The sequence below is a fragment of the Pogona vitticeps genome, chromosome 5 (assembly GCF_051106095.1).
Source record: "Pogona vitticeps strain Pit_001003342236 chromosome 5, PviZW2.1, whole genome shotgun sequence".
NCBI lineage: Eukaryota > Metazoa > Chordata > Lepidosauria > Squamata > Agamidae > Pogona > Pogona vitticeps.
In genome coordinates this window covers 172,814,264-172,841,439 of record NC_135787.1, presented here as the reverse complement: position 1 = coordinate 172,841,439, position 27,176 = coordinate 172,814,264, and the positions used below count along the sequence as shown (strand labels likewise).

Sequence of the window (27,176 nt, the reverse complement as noted above, 5' to 3'; positions counted from 1 at the left end):
TAAGTCCGAACAATGAACCAGATTAATGTCCCTCCTCTTCTCTTTTAAAAATCCCAACATGGCAGGTGTCTAGATAATATCACTGGATAATAATAGGATTGTTATGTGTTATTCTATTTCCCCTTCTTGCTTCCAGCAAATGAGGTCCAGCAACACTGGGTTGTTTTGTGGGTTTTGTGTGACCCACTCTTTTAGTCTGCAATGTAGGCATAAAAGGCCAGAACGAGACATTGCACTAAACTGTGTCCAGAATGGAGTGCTCCCTCATGTTCTGTAACATTTGCTTGTAAAAATGTGTTAGATCTCTGAGCTATGCATCCTGCATTCCCACAGCTTTGCTTCAGCCCTATGAACCTGTAGTTCCATATCTCACTTCCTTGCCCTAGAGAAAAATGATAGAGTGTTGGAAATATCTGGTGCACTTATACAAGTACCCACATCCCTTGCATTTCATTGCTGTTGTTTTTTTAAAAAGGAAAATGTACTGGCAGGTTTAGAATAGAAGTGTGTTTTATAGAGAAAGGGGGAAAGAAAAAGCCAGGTAAATCCAGATTCCATCCGCCTCCTCCCCTCATGTTCTGCAGACTTCTCCATTGCAATGTCAAGCTTCTTCCTGGCAAACTGATGTTGGCAACACAAGGTTTCTATGACAGCAGTAGAGAAAGATACAGACAGAGGGATGGGAAGATGGGGAAGTTTTCCAGTACATGTGTAATTAATAATTGAAATGTAAACACAGGCTTTCTTTATAGGTCTGATTGCCCATTCACACATCACAAAGAGGATACCTCTGCTGGAGTGGAGCAAGAAATACTGTTCTCTGTGAATGTCTGTTTTCAGTTGTAGTCCTTAGACTCTATCTGAAAAGGGAAAGGTAACAGGATTAGCTGAAATGTGAGAGGTAAATATGCCTTTCAGTTCTTAATTACTCAGCAAGTTGTGTTTAGGGGGCTCAGTCTCAGGTGAGTGGGTATAAAATATTACATGCTAATACTTTTTGTGTGGGGCCATCAGGGGTAGCGTCCCCTTCTCTCAAATACCACCAGAGACAGCGGCTGATAATGGCAGGCAGGAATCAGAAGAGACAGGATATCAACGTGTAGCATTTCCCCTCTGTGGGAAGTTGAAGTGAGTTTAGTGGGGCCAATGAGAGCCTCAGCCTGTGATGCATTCATCGTGTAGCGTTCTTGACCACCTATTTTTATTTTTTTGAGAGAAAAAATTAAAAGGGACTCATTCTTGTCTGTGACTTTCTGGATAAGCCACAGACACATCAGGAAAGGGTAGAAAAATAACCTGGCCACATCAGAATGGTGTGCTTTGAACACCTCTCTGAAGCTCTCCAAATCTGACAGGACTCCTTCCCCCATTAGTTAACCTCGTCTGCCTTCTGGGTTTCCAGTATTAAAAAACACTTCCCTCCACAGAAAGTTTTTCTGAGGTACTAAGTCATTACCATAGAGGATGTGCCTTAAGATATGTAGTCAAAACAGACTTGATTATTTGGTAGTGTCCCCATGCCTGTGTTTGCCAATGTACATCTAAGCTTCTCCCTGGGAAAAAAAAATGAAGCCAGGAAGTTTATAAGAATATGTGTTTGATTATATAGCACCAAACATCAGGGAAACTCTGTTTAGTGTTTTGGGATAGAAGAGAATAAAACAGGAAGATCCGGTGTTTCTAGAAACCTTGTCAGGTCTGATAAATAAATGTGTTCCCTTTTTTGGCTGACGCTATCCAAAGTGTATTGATTTTTATTTCTCCTGATTGTGCTCCTGTGCTCTTGTCACCTCCTATCTATCTCTGTGTGTGTGCACGTGCATATGTGCACGTATGTGCATGTTTTCCCTCCATCCCTCTACCTCTTTTAAAAATATATTAAACATGGGTACGTATATATCTTATCTGACACAATGTCTTGAACAAATGAAGCAAACAGCAATTAGGATGAGTCCCGTTCTTTCTGGAGAGAATGATGGAGTAAAATTAAGTCATGCTTAAACCTGTAAAGACAAACTTAAGAAAAAGCCACACTGTTGGATTTGTGGGAGTGTATTTAAATTCAGAAGATTGTCAACATCAGCTGAATTGTTAGGAAAAGTGAGAGTAATTCATTTTGCGTAGTGAAAGGGAGAGCTGCTTTAGAAATACATCAGTATTAGATTGTCCAAAACTTTCAGCCCAAAGGCTTGTTGCTAATTTATATACCAGAAAAACATGTACTTTTTTGCATGATTCTTTTTTTTCATACGGTTACATTCCTTGCTGTATTTCCCAAGTACAGTAGTGAGAAATTTTGGGGTCACAGAAACTACCCTAGTGTGATTTCCTTTGGAAAGGGAGTCGCTGGAGACTTGCACTGTTTTGTACTTTTTGAGTTTATTTTCGCATGCGTGGGCTAAGTGTAATTTGAGACAAACAACTGGGACGTTCAGAAGATCCTTTCCTGCGCCAGATCTCTAGACATAATCAACCTGCATGTTACTGGGCCATAATCTGTCTTGTTAAGGTGAGGCTGCAACTGGTGAACCAGCTGGTGAAAGTTTCAAATGGATTAACTGTGTCAGTGTCACAGCAATGCCATCAGAGACTTGGTGCACTTTAACGACTGTATGTTTTAGCACAAACTGTTCTGGATTCTGGCCCACTTGGTCAGAAGTGTGGTGTTTGTACTCTCCCTGTGGCTGGGTGGAAAGAAGATGAAGCGAAACCGAAATGCAAAAGAAGCCAGTTCTTCATTGACTTATTGCTCATTAGCCAGTCAGGCCATGCACATAAACATACACAAACAAAATAGAATACAACTGATAAAATTAACAGATAACATCCAGAGCAATAAACAAACAAATGGCTAAAAGAAAATGTTATTTCTGCAAACGTTAGCTATCTTAGCACAGTTAAGCAGATTTACATATCTGTGGTGGTGAAAAGACTGTACGATACATGTATGAGAGAGAGCAAAGAGAAAAAGAAATCAGCTGTTTTAAAAGCACTTTTCGTCTTCAGTGACACATGCACCTTCACAGACAGTACAGAGTCGAGGAACCTTTCCCACATTGGTGTATCTGGCCTTTAAGAAGAAAGTGTGTGACTAGCATCCATTCACTATGATCCAGGCTGGCTGATTTCCTTGCTTAACAACACTTCTGCCTTGAACTTAATTCTTTAGATTTCTGGTGTGGGGTGGTGGAATACTATGAACTGCAGATAACCCTAGAGCTGTCCATTTTGAGAACAAGGCCCTCCTTTTATTTGGCAGGCTAATGAGGGGTTTATATCTTCTTTAGGAACTATGATGACAGGATGATCATTGAGAACAACAGGTAGCTTCTGGGCAAGATTGAACCACTGAGATGAGTCACTTTTTTTCTCCCCTCCCTTTTAGCATCTATTTAGATGCTGTAGAGATATTGTAAGCCGCCCAGAGACCTCTGGGTAGTTTGGGCGGCATATAAATTGAATAAATAAATAAATAAATAAATAAATAAAAGTGCTAGTGTAATGGTTCTGATCGCTTAACCAGAGATAAACAGTCAGAAATGGGAAGGATTTATAAACTCTCCCTTTTGGACTTAGCAATGATTAACCATTATGGTTAGAGCAGCTAAAGGAACCATGGTTAGGGCTAACCTGGTTCAGCCCAGCAGCTAAGACCATGGATCAGAATCATTACATTTTTGGCCCATAGTTCCCAAAATCCCACAACTGGCAGAGCAAAAAAGGATAGTAAAGTTTCTAAATTCTGGCCGAAACAAATGGGATTAGGCTGGATGATTTCAAACTGGTGATTTAGGCGGAGAACGCGGAGGGAAGCAAGCAAGTGATATCTGGGCCTGATCCCATGATTAAAATGTCCTAAGGATCATCAAGCGTAAGGGTGTGTCACTGGGAACCAAGACCAAGATCATCTGTACTGTTATATTTCCAGTCACTATGTATGGGTGTGAAAGATGGACAGTAAAGACCGCTGAAAGGGAAAAAACTGGAATCATTTGAAATGTGGTGCTGGAGGAGAGTTTTGCAAATACCTTGGACTGCCAGAAAGACAAACAAGTGGGTCCTAAAGCAAATCAAGTCTGAACTTTCTCTGGAGGCAAAAATGATGAAACTGAGGCTGCCCTACTTTGGGCATATCATGAGAAGGCTGGATTTTCTGGAAAAGACTATAAGGGGGGAAAGGTGGAAGGCAGCAGGAAAAGAATAAGACCAAACATAAGATGGAGTGATTCCCTAAAAGAAACCACAGGCTAGAGTTTAGAAGAGCTGAGCTGGGCAGTTGAGTACAGTACATTTTGGAGATCAGTCATTCATAGAGTCACCTTGAGTTGCGGAGTAACTTGACAACAAAGTTTTATGTCTGCAGGATCACTTACCATTGTTTTGGCCTTGTCTCTTAACAGCCAAACACCATCTGACATAACACACACCCAATGAAAGGCAACCATGCCTATCCTAATGTGAAGACTTGACTTTTCCGTATTTTCAAAGATTTGACACATACGAGGGGTATTTCCTGGTTCATTTTCAGTACTATTATTCTTGCTTGACAGTTGCTGCTCCTTTGCTGTAATGCAGTGGTCCCCAACCTTGGGCCTCCAGATGTTCTTGGACTACAACTCCCAGAAGCCTTCACCACCACCTCTGCTGGCCAGGATTTCTGGGAGTTGAAGTCCAAAGACATCTGGAGGTGCAAGGTTGGGGACCACTGCTGTAATGGATCAACTTTCCTGAGCATTTCTTCTGAAAGCCTTTGAGAATACATATTTCTTCTGAGTTTGCACAGCTTCTTGGCAAGCTGTTGTGCCCTGATTCTGGTACGCAAATATTATGATGGGAACAAAGCTTAGTAGGCACTAGTTTAAGAATTAAGATAAATGTTTGATTAGATAAACAGAGAGCTGACACTAAAGGGTGGTTTGAGCAAACATCCCTGTAGAATTCAAAGAAATGCCAAGTGCTAAAGGGACGTGGTGGCACTGTGGGCTAAACTGCAGAAGCCTCTGTGCTGCAGGGTCAGAAGGCCAGCAGCCGTAAGATCGAATCCACGCAACGGAGTGAGCTCCCGTTGCTTTGTCCCAGCTCCTGCCAACCTAGCGGTTCGAAAGCATGCAAATGCAAGTAGATAAATAGGGACCACCTCGGTGGGAAGGTAACAGCGTTCCGTGTCTAAGTCGCACTGGCTATGTGACCACGGAAGATTGTCTTCGGACAAAACGCTGCCTCTATGGCTTGGAAACGGGGATGAGCACCACCCCCTAGAGTCGAATACGACTGGACAAAAATTGTCAAGGGGAACCTTTACCATTACCTTTACCTAAAGCACATAGTGGTAGGACCGTGGCCCATGGCTGCTGAAAGGGAAAGACTCCTGTAGACTTCTTTGGCAGTTATAACTGAACACGACTGCCGAGATAGTAGCACCATGTGACAGATCAGATGTTTGCAGTAAGCATATTGCTTCTGCTCTGTTTCATTGTATCGTAAACAATAAATCTAACTGCCCAGAAGCCAAGACCATTTTCCCCGTCACGGCTCAGTTATTTGGCTACTGTACCCTGGTTTGCAAAATCCAACATCTAAAATTAGGAAATAAACACAAGGTTTGAAGGAAGTCATGTTTTGGACTGCTCTCTGATTTGAACAGAGTAAAACTGTTTAAAAGAATAAGATGTTTCCATGAAGTTTGATATCCTGCCATTTGGTGCGTGGGGGTTGAGGGGAGGGGCAGAATCATGATTGTTTCCTGTCCTGGAAATGATTCCCAAGCTGTCAAGGAACAATGTAGATTTGCATCTGTACCAGGCGGACATGATTAGCAGATGAAAATGGCTGATTATGGAAACAATTCAAACGGGTCAACAGGGAGAGAGCAAGGAGAAGGATTATTGTTGTTTAGTCGTTAAGTCGTGTCCGACTCTTCATGACCCCATGGACCAGAGCACGCCGGGCCCTCCTGTCTTCCACTGCCTCCCGGAGCTGGGTCAGATTCATGTTGGTCACTTCGATGACACTGTCCAACCATCTTGTCCTCTGTGATCCCCTTATCCTCTTGCCTTCACTCTTTCCCAACATCAGGGTCTTTGCCAGGGAGTCTTCCTTTCTCATGAGATGGCCAAAGTATTGGAGCCTTAGCTTCAGGATTTGTCCTTCCAGTGAGCACTCAGGCCTGATTTCCTTTAGAATGGATAGGTTTGTTCCCCTTGCAGTCCAGGGGACTCTCAAGAGCCTCCTCCAGCACCACAATTCAAAAGCATCAGTTCTTCGGTGGTCAGCCTTCTTTATGGTCCAGCTCTCACTTCCATACATCACTACTGGAAAAACCATAGCTTTGACTATGCGGGCCTTTGTCAGCAAGGTGATGTCCCTGCTTTTTAAGATGCTGTCTAGGTTTGTCATCGCTTTCCTCCCAAGAAGCAGGCGTCTTTTAATTTCGTAGCTGCTGTCACTGTCTGCAGTGATCATGGAGCCCAATAAAGTAAAATCTGTCACTGCCTCCATATCTTCTCCTTCTATTTCCCAGCAGGTGATGGGACCAGTGGCCATGATCTTAGTATTTTTTATGTTGAGCTTCAGACCAATTTTGCACTCTGTTCTTTCACCCTCATTAAGAGGTTCTAGGAGAAGGATAGGCGGGACCAAACGAGCACAATAAGCTAGGAGCATGTGACCATGTCCACATGGTCCATAGGCAAATTAAAAGTAGGGAGAGTGGTTGCAGAACCCTTGAGGATGGGGGGAACGAGGTAAAATAAGTTCTACGAACAAGAGAACGTTTAATGTAAGATCTAAAGAAAGAGAAAACCTGTGGAAAAATAAACAAGTGTTTACTCTGTGTATAATAAAATGTTTTAATTTTATTCATGTACAGTATTTGAAATATTTTTACTCCACCTTTCTTCTTAAAAGGACCCCAGTGGAATTTTAACTATCCTAAAAGTATGTAATGCAAGCACATGGGAGTGGAGTGGAATGACACCTGCTTACCTTCTCCATTCATATATTGTTTGACTCTGTATGCACAGAGCCAACCTACAAGATCATACCTGGTACACACATAGACCCTTCAGCATGACTGGGAACCCTGTGTTTTTTTGGGGGGGGAGTCCTCCCAAACACATGTCTAACTGGACATAGAACATAGCAGGAGCAGACAACATGTGGCCCATAGGTCACATGCAGATGGAGCCCCTTTTCAGGAGTTCTGGGCCCCTCTAGGCTGCCTCCACTAAAACAAATCACCCCCGGAAGTAGCAGTTTCCCTTTAAAACACCATATGCCCACGGTGACTCCCTTTTCTTTGGTTCCAAAAGGGGAGGAGATTTCCAAAATCAAAAATGGATGTCTGACCACTTCTGACTTGGGTGAAGGGAATGAATGGCTTGAGAGTTGTAAAATTATTCAAGCTTTGATATCAAAGAGGAAAAAAAAAACAACCCTAACAGATGCTGCCACACACAGTTCCTCTTTTAGTGATTCCTAATTTTGCACACTCTGTTGCACCTTCATGTTCTAATGCACAGGCTGGACAAATGTGTAGGTCCCATTCGCTCTAAATGAATCAGATTATTATTTTTTTGAAAGCTCAGAGAATAGGCAGTATGAGAACAAGAAAGATCACAGGAAAACCATGTGCTCCAGCATTCAATAACAGAGAGAACACGTTAGAACTGGAATATGCATGTGTGTTTGTGACTGGAATTTTTTCTCTCTGTGAAAATGTCTTTATCGACTGATCAGCAGCTCTCGAGATCACTTACCTCCAGCACTATGTAATTAATGTAGGGAAAAGTATTGTATTTAGAAAATTATACCATGTTCCTGTTGTTGTTGTTTTAGATGACTCCACTAATCAACCAGGCATGTGACATCCTGCTGAGCAACTTAAAGGTCTACGCAGATTCTGGCACAGCTTTTGACATCCAAAGGTACTTTAATAAATTAGAAATGAGAGACATTTTTGTAGGCACTTCATTTGCCAAGCTATCTTAAATATGCAATTATTTTACAAATGGAGTTTTTAATCCACCCCGTTTCCTGATGTAAACTCTTGATGCTTCGACAAGTGTGTGTGTGTGTGTGTGTGTGTGTGTGTGTGTGTGTGTGTGTGTGTGTATTTCTATTTGTTTTATTGTAGTTCCTTATTTAACAGGTGAAACTACTAACAAAATACTGGCATTTCAGTATATGGTCTGTACTTGTCTGGTAATAAGTTTAACAGCTGATTTGGATGGAATAAATAATATTCAAGTGGCTGTATTTGCAGGTCACAACAAGACATAATGTATTTTGAGTCCAGGTGAGTTGCAGGCTTGCAGGCTTCCTCTTCTATAGGGAGACTGTGTGCTTTTACTTCTATACTTGCTTAAATGCAGTTGGTGGAGGTGGAGCAGGGAAGTCCGGCTACTTGCTCAGCCCAGTTTGAGAATATAAATCTGCAGGTAGCAATCTTTAGGTGCCTTACGTGTGTATTGATTTCTTTCCCAACATTTACTGTCAGACGTAATAAAAATCAACAAACAGGATAATAACATATGCATGTGGGGGAATGATGTGTCTTTTCTGAGTTTTTCAACATTCCAGGGAAAAACAAATAAATTATTGTGAGTATGCATAGATTGAGAGAAAGAAAAACAACCACCGGTATAATCTGTTATAATCAACATAGTAAAGGATTAGTGGACACAATCAAAGATCAAAGAAGCAGCCAATTAGTAGTTTATGGATCTTCACTGGTCCTCGTAGTAATTGGGCAGATGGCTTGCATGCATTTGCCTTGGGTGTGCTTGCATACTTCTTTTCAGTTACTAAACTAAATGGAAAAAAATTAACTGTCAATATCTCATATTATGACCTAGCATGAATTTTTGATATGAAGATGCTTTATTCCATCCATAGAAGGATGAGAGAGCTTACGTTTTGATGGTGGTGATTTTGATTTGGGAACCAAACTTTTAACTGAACCACTTGGGCTCTTAAATAGTTAATCATCATTTGTATTCCTCTATTAAAATATTTACATCCTGATATGTGAGAACAAAAAAGTTTTCCAAGAGACTTAAGGAAGAGGAGGAAAAAGGCTTAACAAATAAAGTGCTTTGTCTATTTGATGTTTTTTGCCCCACTTAGAAGTTATTTTTAGTGCTGTGATTCCCCTCCACAGCTCACTTAATTTGGGACACATAGTTGTGAAAGTGGAATTAAAACAAGTTAGTTCGACATAGCACTATGGTGCCAAAAATGTCATTTTCCATGACCAGGATACTTTTATGTTTCCTCATTAAAAAGTCCAGTCCAACAGAAGTCCTTTCCAGTGCTAATTAAAATTTTCTTGTTTATAGCTCCCACCTCTTTTACTGCTTCCTGTTGATCAGAGCTGGGGAAATTTCTGATGAATAGACACTTAACCGCTTCTTGAATATCTCCTTAATTTGCCCCAGAGTCAGTTTCTAAATCCTGCAGAGAAGAGGGTTTAATTGCTAGATAGCTTGCAATATTATCATTATTTATATTTTAGACAGCAATTTAGAATCATTTCACTATTTAAGCAGATGAAACTTTTAAATATTTGCTTCAGTTTCTACGTAGCTGCTTTGAGATTCTAAGGGCTAACTAAGCTAGGGATGGGGAATATGTGGCCCTTTAAATGTTACAGGATGACACCTCTCTTCAGTTCTAGCCGCCATTTAGTTTTGATGGGAGTTGGAAGCCAACAACCCCATTGCTTTCCCCATCCCGGTTAGAAGCAAAAGCAAATACTGTACAGTGGAACCTCAACTTACAAATGTTCCTACTTACGAACATTTCGACTTACGAACAGCTCTGTTCACAAAATTCTGCTTCGACTTGCGAATGGAGCTTCGACTTATGAACACAGAAAGGCAAGGGGAAAGGGCGGGAACCTTGAATTTACTGTACTAACTGTTGGTGGCGAAGAGGCTGCTTCTTTGTAGCTCTTTTGCCTCAACAGTTAGGGAAAGCGATGCGGTGGGGGTAGCCCAGAGCCAGGAGGCTTTAGCCTCCTGGGTGCTCTGGCGGGGACAGCAGCGCACCGAGATGCTTGAGCTGGCTGGGCTCTTGGCCGCTTGCCCCCAGCCACGGTGGAGGCAGCGGAGTGCCGGGAGGCTTGAGCTGGCCAGGTTTCTTCAGCTGCTTGCCTCCCAGCTCACCTCCTGCTTGATCCTCGCCGCCCTCCACCATTTGAATTTCCCACCATCAGCCCACAAAGGGTGGCGCGGTGCAAGTGGAAGGTGAGATGGGAGGCGATCGGCCAAAGCACCCTTGCCAGGCTCAAGCCTCCCACCGGCAGCGGTCACAGCAGCAGCAGAAGTCTGGGAGGCTTCGGAGGCTTCGGACTGGTAAGGTGCTGCTTTTTCCTTTTAAAAAAACTGTTCTGGGCAGGTTTTAGAGGGTGGGTTTGGACTGGGGGGTTTATGTTTCTGTGCTGTGTTGTCTTGCTTTTTGGATTTGTGGTTTTTGTTTGTTTGTTTGTTTGTTTTTGCAGTCCCAGTGTGGGACTTGCTCTGTTTATTTTTATTTTTGGTATTTTTTTGAAATGCTGGAATGGATTAAACCTGTTCCCGGGCATTTCAATGGGAAATGATGCTTCGACTTACGAACATTTCGACTTACGAACGCTGTTCCAATATGGAATAAGTTCGTAAGTCGAAGTACCATTGTAATACTTATCAACCACCCCTAATAACCTAGCATTTCCATCAGCATAAATCTAAATGCCTTCTTCTGCATCATCACTGACATAGTACTGCATGGTGGGAGCAAGCACTGTGGAAGGGCAAACAAGTACAGTGGTGCCTCGCATAACGGGTGCCCCGTTTAATGACGAATCTGCATAGCGACGATGTTTTTGGGATCGCTTTTGCAATCACATAATGTTTTCTATGGTGGAAAATCACTTTGCAATGATCGCTTACCGATTATCGCATAACGATGGTTTTTCCCCAGCTGATCGGTGGTTCCAAAATGGCCGCCGGGTAAAAGAGGGATGGATTCCTCGCTTACCGGGCACCCAAAATGGCAGCCGTATGGAAGATTTTCGCTTAAAAGGTAAGTTTTAAGCCCATACGAACGCATTGAAGGGTTTTCAATGCATTCCTATAGGCTTTTTAAATCCGCATAGCGACGATTTTGGCTGCACGGATTATCATCACTATGCAGGGCACCACTGTATGTTCTTTAATTAGGCACTGTTTTACGTGAGCATATAATCTGTTTTCTATGTACTAAGTTCTGTCTTCCTGGTTACCAGCAGCTGAAAATTGATTTTGATTCTACTATAAAGCATGCTATTTGAGGTATTATGTAAGTTTTGGCTCTGGTATTTTATCTATGATGGCTCATCTACAAGCACATTTCTTTGATGCCTGATGGAGAAGGCATTAGGTGATGAATGGCTTCAGATGATGTGAAACAGCCCTACAACTATTTGGAAAGTGGAATTCAAGTGCAGGAGAGTGTATTGAGTTTAGAACCACTGGCAAAAACGCATTGCTTCCAATGTATGCTTCAGCAGTGCAGCTTTTTTATCAGAAGACTGCAAGTATAAATATTGTTCAGAAGCAATTAGAACTTTTAGAAGCAAATGTGCATAGTTTTGCATGTTGAACTCAAGACTTCTCCAGAAAAGAAATGGTAAGGTTAGTAAATGCCGAAATGAGCCATCTACGGACAGAAAGTCCAGTGTAACAGCAACTTTCATTTATTTCATGCAGGAATTATGGCTGTTTTACTTTGGATGTTGTCGCTAGTGTTGCTTTTGGTACCTGTGTGGACTCCTGGACAAATCCCAGTCACATTTTTGTTAAGAACACCAGAACATTCCTTGAACCCGCAATTTCTAAACCTCTCTTATTCCTGACCAGTAAGTATATTGTCATGTTGACTATACACAGGAATCTATTTCTAAATCTTTTGTGTCTTGTTTATTTTTCGCATTAAATGTTCATAACAGTAGTTTTTGGAATACACTCTGTGGACCAAATCTGCTTTCATGTGCTTTCTTGAAAGCAACGTCCTATCTCAGTTGTTCTTCATGACTATATAGTGTACATCCTGTAGAGATGTCTGGTTCCTTGATTTTTTTTTTAAGTTAGAAGTCTTATTCCATATTTCTTACCTAGTTCTCCTCAGCATGTCAGCTAGGAACCACCTAGCCCCTTATCTCTTTGTCACTGCTTTCTCTATTTCGTGCGTAATATGTCTGCAGAGATGTGTCCACATTTAAGTAAGAACCACCATTTTCTAGGTTTCTTGCTCTCATGGAGAGACTACGCACAAGCAAAAACCTCTCCTTTGCAGTCACAGTATTCTGACTTTGAAGAAAATGACAACACAGAAGGGAGAGTGTCTCAGCACTTTAAAAGATGCTGCAAACTCATTTTTAATATTATTATTATCAGCTCCTGTGTGAGAGTGAAAAGACCAAGTCTTTTTTTGACAGTAGCATTATCGAATAATCATGATCATTTAAAATAAATTGAGTTTTTGAAAGTATTTTGTTCAGAAAATTTGTATTTCCTACAACTCTACAGTAATTTTCTTCTCTGATGTACCTAGATTAGTGTCACTGACAAAATATTTTGCACACTTATTTGGAGATACACCCCACATAACATAGTGAGAATTATTTTCAAACAGACATGTATGACATTGCCACTTCTTTGTGTATACAGGAACAAAGAGATTTTTTTTGAAGTGGTGCCGATATTTAACATCCATTTTATTGTGTAGTAATAACTGGCAAGCACTGTATGTGGAACTCAAGCTTTATGAATACTATGCAGTAGGGTAGTTACTACAAAGGAAAAGTACTTCAGGGCAAATTCCTTGAATGAAATAAGACTTCAGTGACCTTCTGCTTCTTGGTTCCCTTAGCTAAAGGGTACATTTACACAAAACTTTCCTCAGCCTTGATATTGTGTTAGGGGGTCTGTAAATAATGTTTTCTGTAGTTAGTCTCTTTCAGGAAGGATATACAGACATAAATTAAGTACTTAATGAAGTAACTCCTTTCCAAAGCACAACAAGGAAATTAATGTAACCGTCCAGCCACATTTTGAGAGATGTTGTATCTCTCTGGTTCACTTGTAACTGTGCTGTAATTTTTTTTAAAAAAAGTAAGCCTCATCATGATTGAAATATGTTTCAGCCTGTGCTGAGGTATTACATAATCCTGAAATCATTTTGAATTCTTTTTTTTTGCCCCACTAGACAAATGCTGTAAATTAGAATAGCCTTTGAGAGGGTGTTTCACAATGAAGTACCTGCTTCATTTACTTTAATTTAGAAAGACTGCGAGATCCTCTAATCAAAAGTGGCAAAATAGGAGAAAGTAACAGTATAAACAATTCTCCATGAAAGGAAAGGAAAGCCATAAAGTTAGGGATTGGCAACAATTACCTTCATTGCTAATAATGTTGTTTTCTTTTTTTAAAACTCTCTCAAAGTTGCATTTCCATTCATAATGATCCCACTGTGTCGCATTTTGCCGAATAAGAAACGAGCTGAGGTGAATGGATTTTTCATCAATGCAATTAAGAACACAATTGCTTTTAGAGACCAGCAAGACCCAAATGAGGTAAGACATTTTCAGTGTTAGAAAAAAGCCCTTTTGGATCAACCAGAGATCCATTTATTCTAGAAGTCTTGATCCACCAGGGAGCAAATGGATGCCTCCGAGGAGCTCAAAAGCAAGACAAAAATAAAGTGCCCCTCCTTGCTGCCTGCATCTAAGGGTTGCCCTGGTATTTTGATTTCCTTCAACAATCCATCTGAGAGCCGAAAATTCTGTCCACCAGATGGGTTGTTGCACTTTGTTTTAATTGTGGTTGCCAGTTAAAGCTATGCAAACATTTTGAGGTTGTACACTTTTATAAATCAAAAGCTTGTGAGATTAGGATAAGGAGAGTGAAGCTGCTGCTCCTGCTGCTTCTCCTTCTTCTCCTCCTCCTCCTCCTCTTCCTTCTCTCTCTCTGTGCATGCACAAACAATATTTTCAGTTTTCCTGAACAGAAGAGCACCCAAAGAGAAGACTTTTTTCAAAACCAAAATTGCTGTTGTAATTGTCAGATTGAATGATTAGTCTCCCAAACAGAAAAACAATGGCAAATGGCTAAAAATGTAATCTGTAGCCCCCCCACCCCGCCCCGGTCTGCTCTTCAGAGGCACATGTCCACTAATGATATCATAAGTGACACAGGCCTTGATTGTAAGGCTACTCTGCCCACTATGGCATTCCAAACATAAAAAGTGAGTGGTTGGATCTTAATTTCTGCATGTTTTTGCACTTGTTCATTGCCTTAGAAACTGTGAAAAGGAACAAGAAACTTTGCTTGCTTGATGACTCTGTACTCTCATTAAAACTAGTATGGTAGATTGCAGTCCGAGAATATAATCTTGCAGTTTCTAACCCAGTTATTCTATTAAAAGCTTGACATTTATTCAAGTATTTGCTTTTTAACCCTGATTAATTGTGCCACGTACTTATGCTTTTAACAGTTACCTTGATATACTCTGTTATGATAAACATTTCTTTCCTTTCATCCTTGATCACATATCTGATACCTGGAAGGGGAACCACTCTCACTGAGCAGGCCAACTTTTCCATTAGGATATTTATATTTATTTTATTTATTTATTGGACTTATATACTGCCCCATAGCGCTACAAGCACTCTCCGGGCGGTTTACAATTTTTAATTATACAGGCTACACATTGCCCCCCCAGCAAGCTGGGTACTCATTTTACCGACCTCGGAAGGATGGAAGGCTGAGTCAACCTTGAGCCGGCTACCTGGGATTTGAACCCCAGGTCGTACAGCTCGAAACAAATTTCTTATTTATCTTAGGGGTGGGGCAGCTTCCTAGAGTTGGAGGTGCTCCCATTTGGAGCCTCCGGTAACCTGCTGGGCCAGCCATTCTCAACTTTTCTTTGCCGACAGCTCAAGTTCTAGGATCCCCTGTCAAGCAAGGAAAGCCTATGCCTTTGTGCAAATTAGGATACAACAGGAACAGATGAATCTGGGGGCCCCCTTCAAATGTGCCAGCCTTCCCCCTCCCCGTTGAGAATGACTGTCTGGCCTCCATTGTCCCAGTTGCTCCTACAGTTTGATACTCAGTGCTCTATTGTGAACTTGTTTTGACGATGGCAGGGCAGATTGGAGAGAGGCAATAAGAAAAAGAGAGCTATTTCTCCTCACCATTAGGCAGGCATTTATAATCTATTTCACAACCATCTTGATGATAGTGTCTGAGAAAGAGTTATTGTATAATGTAAAAGGCTTTGGACTATGTTCATATTTGGAGTGAAGTTTTGCAGGATCAGCCCTTCCATTAAGCAGGATGAATGCTTAATGGAAGCACAGCAGCAGCACCTCATATGGGATGTCATGAAAGGGCAGAATATGATACCCTGTTTCCCAGAAAATAAGACCTAATCTGAAAATAAGCCCTAGTATGATTTTTCAGTATGCTTGTAATATAAGCCCTACCCCACAAATAACCCCCAGTTAAGTGATACCTCACCCTCTACCATTGTGCAGCAACCAGAAGAAGATGCCCGAATGCGTTTATTGGAGCAAAAATTAATATAAGACCCGGTCTTATTTTCAGGGAAACACGGGTAGGTTACTTAACTTAGAGTCAGTGTGGTGCATTAGATAGAGCGATGGGCAGGGTCTCAGGAGACCTGGGTTCAAATCTTTGCTCAGCCATGGAAACTCACTGGAGGGTGGCAATACTAAAGCCACTCCTTAAATTTTTCATATAGCTTGAAAATCTTATTGGGATCACTTGTAGAGATGGATACATAACAGACACACAACTTACTACTATTGCAGTTTCACTGCCAGAGATGTGGAATAATTGTGTCATTTGCAAAATAATATGATTTGTGATGTATATCCTCATCCTTTACTAAGGAAGGAAGAGGCAACGGTCTGCTTTCCAAAGTATAAAAATATTATTTGGCCAACTGGATTATAGGCTTGGTTTATAAGCCATTGGAACAGTTCTGATGAAAATAATCTTCATATCATATTGCATTGTAACTTTGTTTTCTGCTTTGCACATCAAGCAAAAAAGGAAAGAAAAAGAAGACTTTGCATCTACATATTCAGTTTAGATATAGGTGTTTTGGTAAAAAGCCAAGATTGAATGCAAGTCTCAGATACATACAGAATTGATTTACTTCAGTTGCCTTGTTGTGATCTGATGTGAGTTAATTGGTGAGTTACAGAACTGCAAAAATTAAATCTACTAATCAGTGAATATCTTAAAGAGCACACACTTCACTCCTTGGCAATCCTGACTATCAGTTTTGGTTAATATCATAAAAACCTGGAAGCAACTGAATTGGGACAACAGTGGAGTTGTTGTCATAGAGAAAATCTTCATGTCTATTTGAAATAGTTGTTTCTAGACTACAACGTGAAGGTAAAGTCATTGCAGACAATTTTATATCTAATGATACATCTAGGAAATAGGTGGACTTTTTCTTATATCTCACACAATGACAGTTGTAAATGGCCTTCCCCCTGTATGAGGTAAATTTATTCTTTGCTGTTCTATATGATAAGTGTGCATTAAGATGTGTTAAGTTCACCCTAAACTCATTACAAATGTACAGCCCCATTTAACAACAAAGACGTCTCCTGTATTGTGTCCAAACTTTGTTGCAGTAAGGGAGATGTTATTAGTTATTGCTAGAAGTAGACTGCTAGCCCCATTCATTCATTCATTCATTCATTCATTCATTCATTCATTCATTCATTCATTCATTCATTCTGCTTGTATCAGAATCTACTGAAAATGGCATACAATAAGAAAACTTCTGCAAACACGAAAAACCATGAGAAGAAACAGAAGTAGACAAATATGGAAGTATGTAACAATGTAAACCTTAAAGATAATACACATATCATTATTCAAATGTCTGTATAAGTATTTTTATACATAATGTAAGAATAATAGGGGAGGTTATTTCATAACTCTGCTAGACTGGCGGCCCATGAGCAAGTAATGCTGAAATATATTAAAGTCTGAAATAGTGTGGCTGAATAATACTACTCAAACTTGGTCCTTTTGGACTCCCATAAAAAAACCCACACAAATATTTGGTTAATCCTCAAGACCGATGAGCAAAGAAATCGTCAGATAATGGTTGTCATAAATTTTTAAATGAGTTTCATGAAAGCTACCGATGAATGTCAACCAGCCCAAACAGGAAATTTCTAAAACACACAATCTTTCCTCAGTTTTCCCACTGCTTCCTATCACAAAAACTGTCATATGCATTAATAATTCATTGTTCTCGAGTCAACCCTGGAGGAACATTGACCGCGATGTCATTTCTGTCTGAGTGAGTTTTTCAAACCAAAAGGAAAAAAAGAGGCATATGTCTACTCGCTGCGCAAAATACCTAAAACACATAGGTCAGATCTTTGGTTAATTGGTTTTTTTTGTTTGTTTTTTGCTGTGGCTGTGTAGGAGAAGAAAATGATTTTAATGATACCTCAAAGGGAGAGGAAAAAAAATGACTGAGACGCCTCAGAGTTTTCACCACCTTATTGAAACATGACCTTTCAGAGGAAGCCAAATGCTGACAGATGGGTAGCAGAACATACTTGACTCTTAACTACAATTCAGATTTGGGGTTCATGGAATAGCTTTTCCCACCAATTCCTCTTCCAGACTTACTGTTCTGTCTCCTTTCTTGCTTCTGAAGTCTTGCACTTTACACTGGGTGGAAAAAGCAGGTGGGTAATAGCCAACAGGAGCATGAAAGGAAATAACAGCTGCCTTGCCTTGTGCTTCATCAGAGCATTTAAGGGCATATGGTTGATTTGAAATCCTGAACAGCAACAACAACAAACAAACAAACAACTGCAGAGCTGGAAGGAACCCTATTGATCATTGAGTCTAGCCCCTGTCAAGGAGGCACAGTGGGAAATTGAGCTCCCAACATCTGGCTCTGCAGCCAGATGCCTAAGCCACTGAGTTATCCAATATTTCAGCTACTTATAAATCCAGAGAGAGAAGCCCCTTTCCCCCTCCCCATATATTGGATTTTAAAAATAATTAATATATCATATTATTTTTCCTGCGATATACTCTCTGGAACAGTGTGCCTCTTGAATTTCAAATGTTTCAATTAAAGACCAACTTCCTCAGGTCTGTTAGAGAAGCAAGAAGTCACAATCGATATCAGGAGAGATTCCGGAGAATACTCTTTGGTTTTAATTAAAATGGAAATGTGAGTAATTGTTTTTGATCTGCAAAGCTTCATTAATATCTTAATGAATATTGTAAAGTCAGTCAGCCTGCTTGGAAAGCCCCATTGCTACAGTTTGCAGTTGTTTTCAGGTATGAACTTATACCGCTTACCTGGAAGCAATCCGCTTTCAACTTAGTGATGTTTCCTTCCAAATAGAAATTGATCAGAAGATGCTTTTGGAAGTGAAGCAGTTCCATCACAGACTTTGGAAGTTGCTAAATCTTTTTCCAGAATCTGGACCTGGCCAGTCAGCAAGGAAAGACTCCAGGAGGTTGTGAGGACCAAATGTAGGATTAAACAATATGTTAGTGATAACAGCTGCAATCATCTTAGGATTCCACCCACATAACCTGGATGTTTGAGGTGTTAGGTCTGCAAACAAAGCCATGTTTAGCTCACAAAAAACAGTTACAGAACAGAGCAAGCTGATTTACAGCACATGGGAAGTAATGCAGAGTCTGCAATGATGATTATACACTTCCTTCCATGATGGAATTCCCTCTCTTCCAATGATGGCTCGTCATCTGTAATGTAAAGTTTGGCCCTCAACAGTATCCAGGAGATCTGTGGCTGTATCTCTCAACTGAAAAAGAGTAGCAAAGCTTAATATTTGTGTCAGGAGGTTGCCTCCTAATCAGGGCAATGGTGCTGGGGGTACAAGGTTATTTTAAGCCCTTCTTTCAGTCCAACACCATTTGCCCCCACAAGCTTAATCCTCTCTCCCTGTTTCCAGTTTGTGTTATGTAACTTGTTTCTGTAAAATCTCTTTTGTACTGCTTTTCTCCCATGATTGTTCTCTATGTAATTGGGTTCAGGAAGCTCACAACCAATAGCTTCATCTGCTTGTTGGCAATGTTGTGTCCAAGCTATTTTGAATCCTGAAGTACAGAATATTATCTTGGGGGGAAATAAGCAGAATCACTGAGGAAATACTTTGCGGATGCAGTGAGATTAATATTCCAAAGTAGTACATTTCTAACAAACTGTGCCCAAATCTTTTCAGCACAGTTTTGCCCCAACAATACTTCTCAAGCTGTTCCCAGTCATCTTGCGCCAGACTTGGATGCCTTTATTTCCTCGTGTTATTTTCATCTTGAGTTATGATAGGACAAAGTTCAACCCACAGTTTGTTTTATACATCCATTTTTTCATTATATACAAATATCAGTGTCCAGAATCTTATTATGCTTTTCCATATTTGCAACAACCCCATTGTACATACAGTTCCAGCATATGCCAACTGTGCAAGGGGTATGCATGTATACATCCCATTATTTTGAGTGGGGTGCTCCCACCTTGCCTAATCACAGCTTACAAACTGGAGGTCACTGGAGAATGAGAGAGCACTCTGTCTCCAGAGTGGTTACGTTCTGCTGTTAGGAATGAGGATTCTAATTAATAATTACATGGCTTCAAGTCAATTCCAACTTACAGTGACTCCTTCCTGACTTTTTTAGGTATAGGGTGCTTAGAAGTCATTTACCATTCCCTTCTTCTGGGGGACACTCTGGAATCATGTAAGTAGCTCAAGACCACAGCTTGGCTTGTATCCTATAAAACACAGTGAAGAATCAAACTCCTGATCCAGCTTCTAGGGATTCTAGCTTGTGTATCTTTGGTAAAATACCATATATCCATATCCCGACCTTCCCACGCCACTGTTAGTCTCCCCCTTCCCAGGGACAAAACAGAGCTGATAAGATTACAGATTTGCTGAAACTTTCCTTTTATTTGAGAAATGAACCTACTTTGAAATCTTTTGCACCAAACCACTTTAAAAATATATTCCATTATTTGCCTGTTAAAAATAAGTTAATTGGTATCAAATTCTTAGCCTGTTTATAGAATTAAGAAGCAGACTCAAACTCAGCGTTGGCCGGCTGATGGAGTTGCTAAACAAAGCAATTTCAATGCCAAGAAAAATCACAAAGGAAGAATCCATATTAAAACACAAGGCATTGAAATATGGCCTGAAGTTTAATAAACTTGAACTTTAGGGAGTAAATTCCAGAGCTGAGAAAGCGCTGCTCTCAACCTCAGCTATGTGCAAATTTAGAAGCTGTCAGCATAATCATCATACCATTTCCAACCATCTGCGCTTGAAAGCAGTGAACTATGCAGAGCTTGGATGTGCTATTTTTCTGGACTACAACTCTTAGCATTCCCCAGCAGCTGGCTGGGGATTGTGGACGTTAGAGTCCAAGCAAATAATGTTTTTGATTAAGAAAGGTCGAGTGAGGAAGTACCAAATGATGCAAGGGGATAAATGAAAACATCTTGAAACCAATTGGAAATAAGCAAGACACCGAGTCCTATTGCATACAATGGCGTGCTTAGGTAAGACATCATAGGTTTGCACTTAGCCTATGGTTGATTGCTCTAAGTGAAGAAACAAGAATTTAATCTCTCATCATGGCCTCTAGAGGTACATTTTAAGTAGTCCCAGTAGTTATGTCTCATTAATCACAGCTTGGTGGTATTTCTGAATGTCTCTACTAACACTGTAACCAGAAATGAACATTCAGGCCTAGAATTTGGGAGGTTTCATTTGTTGAAAGGGCATGCAGTGCTTTCAATTAAAGATAGATATCACAATTCAGTTTGAAGGAGGAACTTGAGGCTTACACTCAGTATGTTTGACCTTGGAGAGAAGAACTGTTGTGCATCGCATGCTCAGTTTTCCTATTCCTATACTTCGTTGGATGGCTGTGCAACTTAGAAATGAGGATTGAAAGAAAGATTATTAATGCAGTTGAATACGCCTTGCTCTGTATGGGTTGGATGCGGTCTCCCAATGTTTTGCACAAAGCTTGCCACTTATGCAGAGAATTGCTTCACAGAATGGCCAGTGTTTAAGCAGACTAATGAGGGGGAAAGATACGGCGCAGAGCAGCCATGTTTCAAAACAATGATGGAAGGTGACTGACTTAGCAAGACAGGAGGAAGAGACTCCTACCAACAGTGCTACAAAGCCAAGTTTTTTTTACCTTTTATGCTCCTGCAAAACTATGTATGTATTAACTGTCATAATGCCAATTGGTTTTGTAATGCATGCTTCATTGGGAAAAAAAAAAGAAGGGGAAAGGGGTTGGTGGTGGGGTGAATATATAATATATAACAAGCATCCATCTTACTGACACATTGTGTAGTTTGCTGCTGGTGCAGCGTTTTTCTGCAACTCAATTATTCTGGAGCCAAGGAAAGCTGAGCAGAGTATGAAATACAGGCCCGTCTTTTTTGTGGCAAAGAGAATGTTCGGAAGTATGGAGCCATGTGCCAGATTTGAAGCCTCCCTATTTACTTGCATCCAGTCTCTGTCCCCCATTTGAATGCCACCTTTCTCCAAAAACATGCAGGGATTGTTTGAGGGAGTTGGCCATTTTATCTTTGCACCACCTTGTGAAGTTGAAAGACTGTTAAATACATTCAGTTGATAAAACTGACAATATTGCATTCATTTTCTGAATGCTTGCACCTGGCAATAATCAATCTCCTCTTCTTCATCACTTTTTCTGTGCCAACATTTTATTGTATTGCTCAGCCATAATCATAAACTGCCCGCCAGATTTGAGAAAGGGGGCTGGGGAAGGCCTTTCCAAATGTATCGATGTTCCCTTTTCACCCTTCATTTTGCAGCCACAGGGTCAGCCTAACAGATCCAGAACCTGATTAGCTCTGAGCGGCAAATGATCAAATTACTTTTTGAGTTATAGTTTCCAAAATCCCCAGACTATCCTGGGACTGGCCCTCCTTGCTGGGAGTTGTCATCTTAAAAGTAACTTTTCCAAAGTCTGGATTGGCTTTAGGATGGTTGCCAGGCCTTGGCAGGAGGTTTGCTCTTGATGCTGAGAGAATGGCTTGATAGGAAAGACAAGACTTTGACCAGGAGATCTTTCTAATCACTGGCAGAAACATAGTCCAAGTTGTAGGATGGCAAGGTTTTAGACTGCTGGCTAGAAACTCAACAGTGGCCAGAGGACTGGAAAAGATCAGTCTAAATCCCAATTCCAAAGAAGGGAAGTGCCAAAGAATGATCCAACTACCGCACAATTGCACTCATTTCACACGCTAGCAAGGTTCTGCTCAAAATCCTCCAAGGTAGGCTTCAGCAGTATGTGGACCGAGAACTCCCAGAAGTACAAGCTGAATTCCAAAGAGGCAGAGGAACTAGAGACCAAATTGCAAACATGCGCTGGATTATAGAGAAAACCAGAGAGTTCCAGAAAAACATTCCTTTCCCCAATAAAAAACATATACAGTAACTACTTTGCAATATGACTGCAACTTATCATAGGATAGCTTTATTTATTTTGTATTGTATTGTAGTTACTCTTATAGTTGCCAGATCTAGTTCCAGTAAACAACAGGGAAGAAACAGTGTTCAAGCACTGACCCCATGTGTGCCTTGAGTTGTGTTGTGGGTGTTGAGGTGACAGCGATGGGTGGAGAGTGTGCTTTGTATCATATGCCAGTAACTGATCACATTCAAATTTTTAAAAGGCAACTAAAAGTAACAATTTCAGTTACTCTGAGAACTGGTAAGTTACTTTTAACAATGGCAAATAGAATGGTAGCTAAGTGCTTGGGGAAGGGCATTTGAGTTATAACTTTAACTAAATACTTTAACAAATATTTTTCCAAACACTGCCAGGTTTTAAACTACTGAAGACTGTCTCTGAATATTAACACCTTTGCATGACACCAGTTAAGCAGGTTTAGGCTAAAGACAGGACACCAGTTGTAAAGGAGGTAAAACACTAGGTCCCAAATATTAGGTCTCATAATTCCTTTTGGCACCTTAAACTACCGCAACAGTTAGCATGCCATTAGAAATTCACTGCCAAAAGACAACTGATACTCAAAACACATGGGCACTTTGCGCTATATTTTGCATTTCAGTAATCTTCATTTTGTGATTAGGCAGTATAAAGTAAACACAAGCTTCATTTGCAAGTTGATTTCCCAGCCTTGTATATCTTCAGATATCATGTTAAGTGGGGCATAGGTATTGGCAGCCAATAGATGTTTTTCTCTAAATTTAGCCCTTAGAGACACTCTGATTTTACTTGGCCATCGTCCATCCATATCTTTAGGAAGACAGACCTGAATGTTCTCTCTGATTATTTTATCAGGTACACAGGATGAACTTTATTAAAGTATGAATACATGAATCGTATGAATTCTATCAGGAAGGATGTGTACTCTTTTTTTTCCATAATTGCTACACAGAAATGTAACTGTATCTTGCTCCTTTCATTGATATATTTTCTAGTTCTTTAGGGATTTATTTCAGAAGTTTCAAACAGCCTCAGAACAAATAATTAAAGCCAGGTTTCAGAGAAAGCAAAGTGCATTTAAACCTTATTGAAATCAATGGAAATTCAATACATCAGTAACAGTGTTTCTATTCAATTGATTTCATTCCATTTTGTGTAGACTGTGCCTGAAGGCTAAACTCTGGTTACCGTTTCAAATAATGCAATATAGTTTCTGACAATTCATGCTTTCTTCTTTTACACCACTGTTACCTCTTTATAAACAGGTTTTACATATTTTAGATGCTTAGATTGTGATTGTAGAAGGTACATATAATATACCTTCTATGCTGCTTCCATCAACCCATTTGAAAAATAAGGCTTAATCCTTTAGAAAAAAATAAATAAGGCTATTCCCCAGCATCAGGATGGTTTTGTAAGAGCACCTGCTGAACAGCCCAGTCGTAAAAAATGGCCAAAATGTTTGGACAAGTGGATGTATAAAGTGAACAGGGAGAATCTTTCCTGATTGCAAGACCTAAAATATATGACTTTGTATACAGTAGGACCCCTATACCTGTGAGGGATGGGTTCCAAGCCCGCCTATGCTGAAAAATGCGGAACACTATTTTAATAATGTGGTTGATTGGAAACTTTATGCCAAGGCAAGATAAAGTACTTCATGGACAGGTGCAAAATCCACTGAAATCATGGAAGCTGGACTGTTGATGGTTGTTGCAGATCCATCATCATGCAAGCTGGACTGATCATAGTTGTTGCCACATGGCTGCAGGAGATAGTAGCCATGTATGTTACTAGAATTTTACAAAATATCATTCCAGTAGATTATGTCTTCTAAAAACTTAAAATAGTTGTGGAATGAAATGTCTAATTATTTGGTCTGGCATTGAACGAATATTGTCCAGCCGAGCCGAGCCCAAGATAACTGGGAGGCAACATTGCCTACTCCTATTACCATGGAATATACATGCAGGGTGTTTGGAGGGGACGCATGTGATTTCAGATCAGTTTTTGGAGAGTTCGAGAAGGCCATCTCCATTTATTCCCCACAATTTAATTTTGAAGTTTACAGTTGTTTTGACCTTCAAGTAGACATTCCTTTCATCTCATTAGGTCATAGCACTTAGCTTAACTGCAGAGCCGAAGTCTAGTATGTTAAATATTTCTGTTCCTTGTTTCCTCATCATTCCCATGTCAAGGATCTGATAAAATCCTTTGACGTGTATAATGAATGATTCTGTTCATGCTCTTATCTCATGTGCCTTTACCCCTTTTCATTCACCCTTTACACTTCCCATTTTATTGCCTTGCATGGCTCCAAGGGTGTAATTTAAAAGAACTCCCTTGATGGTTTTTTTCCCTCCAAACTCAGGTGCTTTAAATTATTTTTATAAAGCATTCCAGCCTTGTGTGGAATTTCATAGTCTAGCTCTACAACTATGTCTGTGTGTCTTCTTTCTCCCTAGCAGATTGTAGTGTTGTTTGAGGAATCAGATATAAATATGATTCCATAATGTACTAAACAATGGATTGCAAAAAAAGAGGCATGGCTAAATCACCTTTGTTAGGCTTCCTACTAAATCCACTATTTTCTGAGACAACACGAGGCCTCCTGGCATATCAAAGACATGTTTATTTGGCATGAGCTTTCATAGACAGTAGCTCACATTTCTAATTGTACTGATAATGCATTGCATACTGTGGACTAGTGTAGTGGTTCTCAAAGTGGGGTCCCCAGATGTTCTTGGACTACGGCTCCCAGAAATCCTGGCCAGCACAGCAAGTGTTGAAGTCTTCTGGGAATTGCAGTCCAAGAATATCTAGGGACCCCAGTTTGAGAACCACTGGTGTAGGGGATGGTACAGCATGTGGAGCACAGTGTGTAATACGCAAGACTTTGTTTTCTTGCAACAGGCTAACATAACTGCCTACCCCGCAAATGTTTACAAGAATTTATATTCCACACTTAAGGAACTTGACAGGGAGAGAGCAGGATGGTGCTTTCCGCTACAGTCCATGGCATCAGTATTAGGTTAGTGTACATTTTTGTAGTCAGCAAACACTGAATGTATGTGTCATTTGGAACATTTGAAGTTACAGCCAGGATCTAAGGAAATGGGCAATTCGTTCTATATGTTTAGGTGGGGGTTTCAGTTTGAACCGGTCCTGGTTCCGTCTGATGAACTATTTTTCGAAAGTGACCTTTAGAAGCCATATGTGATAGGCCAGTCCTAGCATTAGGAAGAGTGAAGTGATTGTGTTAGGTGGCAAATGCCAGGGTTTAGGGAGTAGAGCCTGAGTGTTGAGAGCATTTTGCACTGCACTTGAGAGTAGCAGACTAGCTTTGAGGATGCAGGAAAGGCCACGTGGGTCGATAGATCTGTCCTCTCAACACCTTTATTAAGCAACTAGAAGAGATGTTTTCTTTCATCTTTGGTGACCCCTGAGTTATAGGAACAGTTATTTAAAAAGATATGAATCACTATTTACCTTATACCTTAAAAGATGTTCTCTTATATGTACAAGGTGATTGGAGAGCAGATGCTATCTGTGCTTCTTGGAGGCTCCTTGGACTTTACCCTTTAAATAAAAATATTAAAACCAAAGTTGAGGGGGAAGGGCACTGAAGGAGGGAAGGAAGAAATGGTGGAGGAAAGATGATATGGGAGTTGAATATAGAGAAGGGGGCAGGATAATGTATGCTAATTAAATCAACCATTTACTGAAGGAATTAGATTTTAAAAATATCTTTGTTTGTAGAAATGATTTCCTCTGAAGAATGGTGATAGTGTATCTAGGGTGGTTATGGGTGACATTGGCAGGCAAGTTTTAATTCTAGGTTGCGAATCCAGTGGCAGGTAGTAGACAAGGTTTAGTTACTCACCCCCACCATAGTGGGAGAGACATCTTCTTACTCATGCTTCAGTCTGTGCCTTAATCTTTGAGGATCCATGTGAGAGGAAGTGTTTACCACAAAAGAGCCCATTTGCATGGGCTCTTAAAAGAGAGTAGGTGCCTATGTTATCCCAATGGGTTGTAAAAATAAAAAAACTCGAAGATTTGTTGTTGTTTAGTTGTTAAGGACAGATCCTGAAGCTGAGGCTCCAGTACTTTGGCCATCTCATGAGAAGAAAAGAGTCCTTGGAAAAAACCTTGATGTTAGGAAGGTGTGATGGCAAGAGGAGAAGGGGACGACCGAGGATGAGATGGCTGGACAGTGTCTGCGAAGCAACCAACATGAACCTGACACAACTCCGGGAGGCAGTAGAAGACAGGAGGGCCTGGTGTGCTCTGGTCCATGGGGTCACAAAGAGTCGGACACGACTAAACGACTAAACACAACACACAACACAGTTGTTAAGTTGTGTCCGTCTCTTCGTGACCCCATGGACCAGAGCATGCCAGGCCCTCCTGTCTTCCACTGCCTCCTGGATTTTGGTCAAATACTTGTTGGCAGCCTCAGTGACACTGTCTAACCATCTCATCCTCTGTTGTCCCCTTCTCCTCTTTCCTTCACACTTTCCCAACATCAGGGTCTTTTCCAGGGAGTATTGGAGCCACAGCTTCACAATTTGTCCTTACAGTGAGCACTCAGGGTTGATTTCCTTCAGA

The 27,176-nt window shown here is 40.6% G+C and overlaps 1 protein-coding gene and 1 long non-coding RNA gene across 3 annotated transcripts in view; both read left to right on the top strand.

Annotated features, from left to right (window-relative positions):
• The window catches only part of TBXAS1 (thromboxane A synthase 1), a 311,542-nt gene that overhangs the window by 207,676 nt on the left and 76,690 nt on the right, over positions 1–27,176 (top strand). For both annotated transcript variants that reach the window (XM_020800497.3, XM_072999994.2), the window contains exons 7-9: positions 7,837–7,925; positions 11,730–11,878; positions 13,464–13,594. In XM_020800497.3, the coding sequence (XP_020656156.3) occupies positions 7,837–7,925; positions 11,730–11,878; positions 13,464–13,594 (369 nt within the window). The remainder of the gene's footprint in view (positions 1–7,836; positions 7,926–11,729; positions 11,879–13,463; positions 13,595–27,176) is intronic.
• LOC144583118 (uncharacterized) lies at positions 14,962–24,159 on the top strand. Its single transcript, XR_013536723.1, has 2 exons — positions 14,962–19,805; positions 21,129–24,159. It is a non-coding gene; the product is annotated as an uncharacterized LOC144583118 (long non-coding RNA).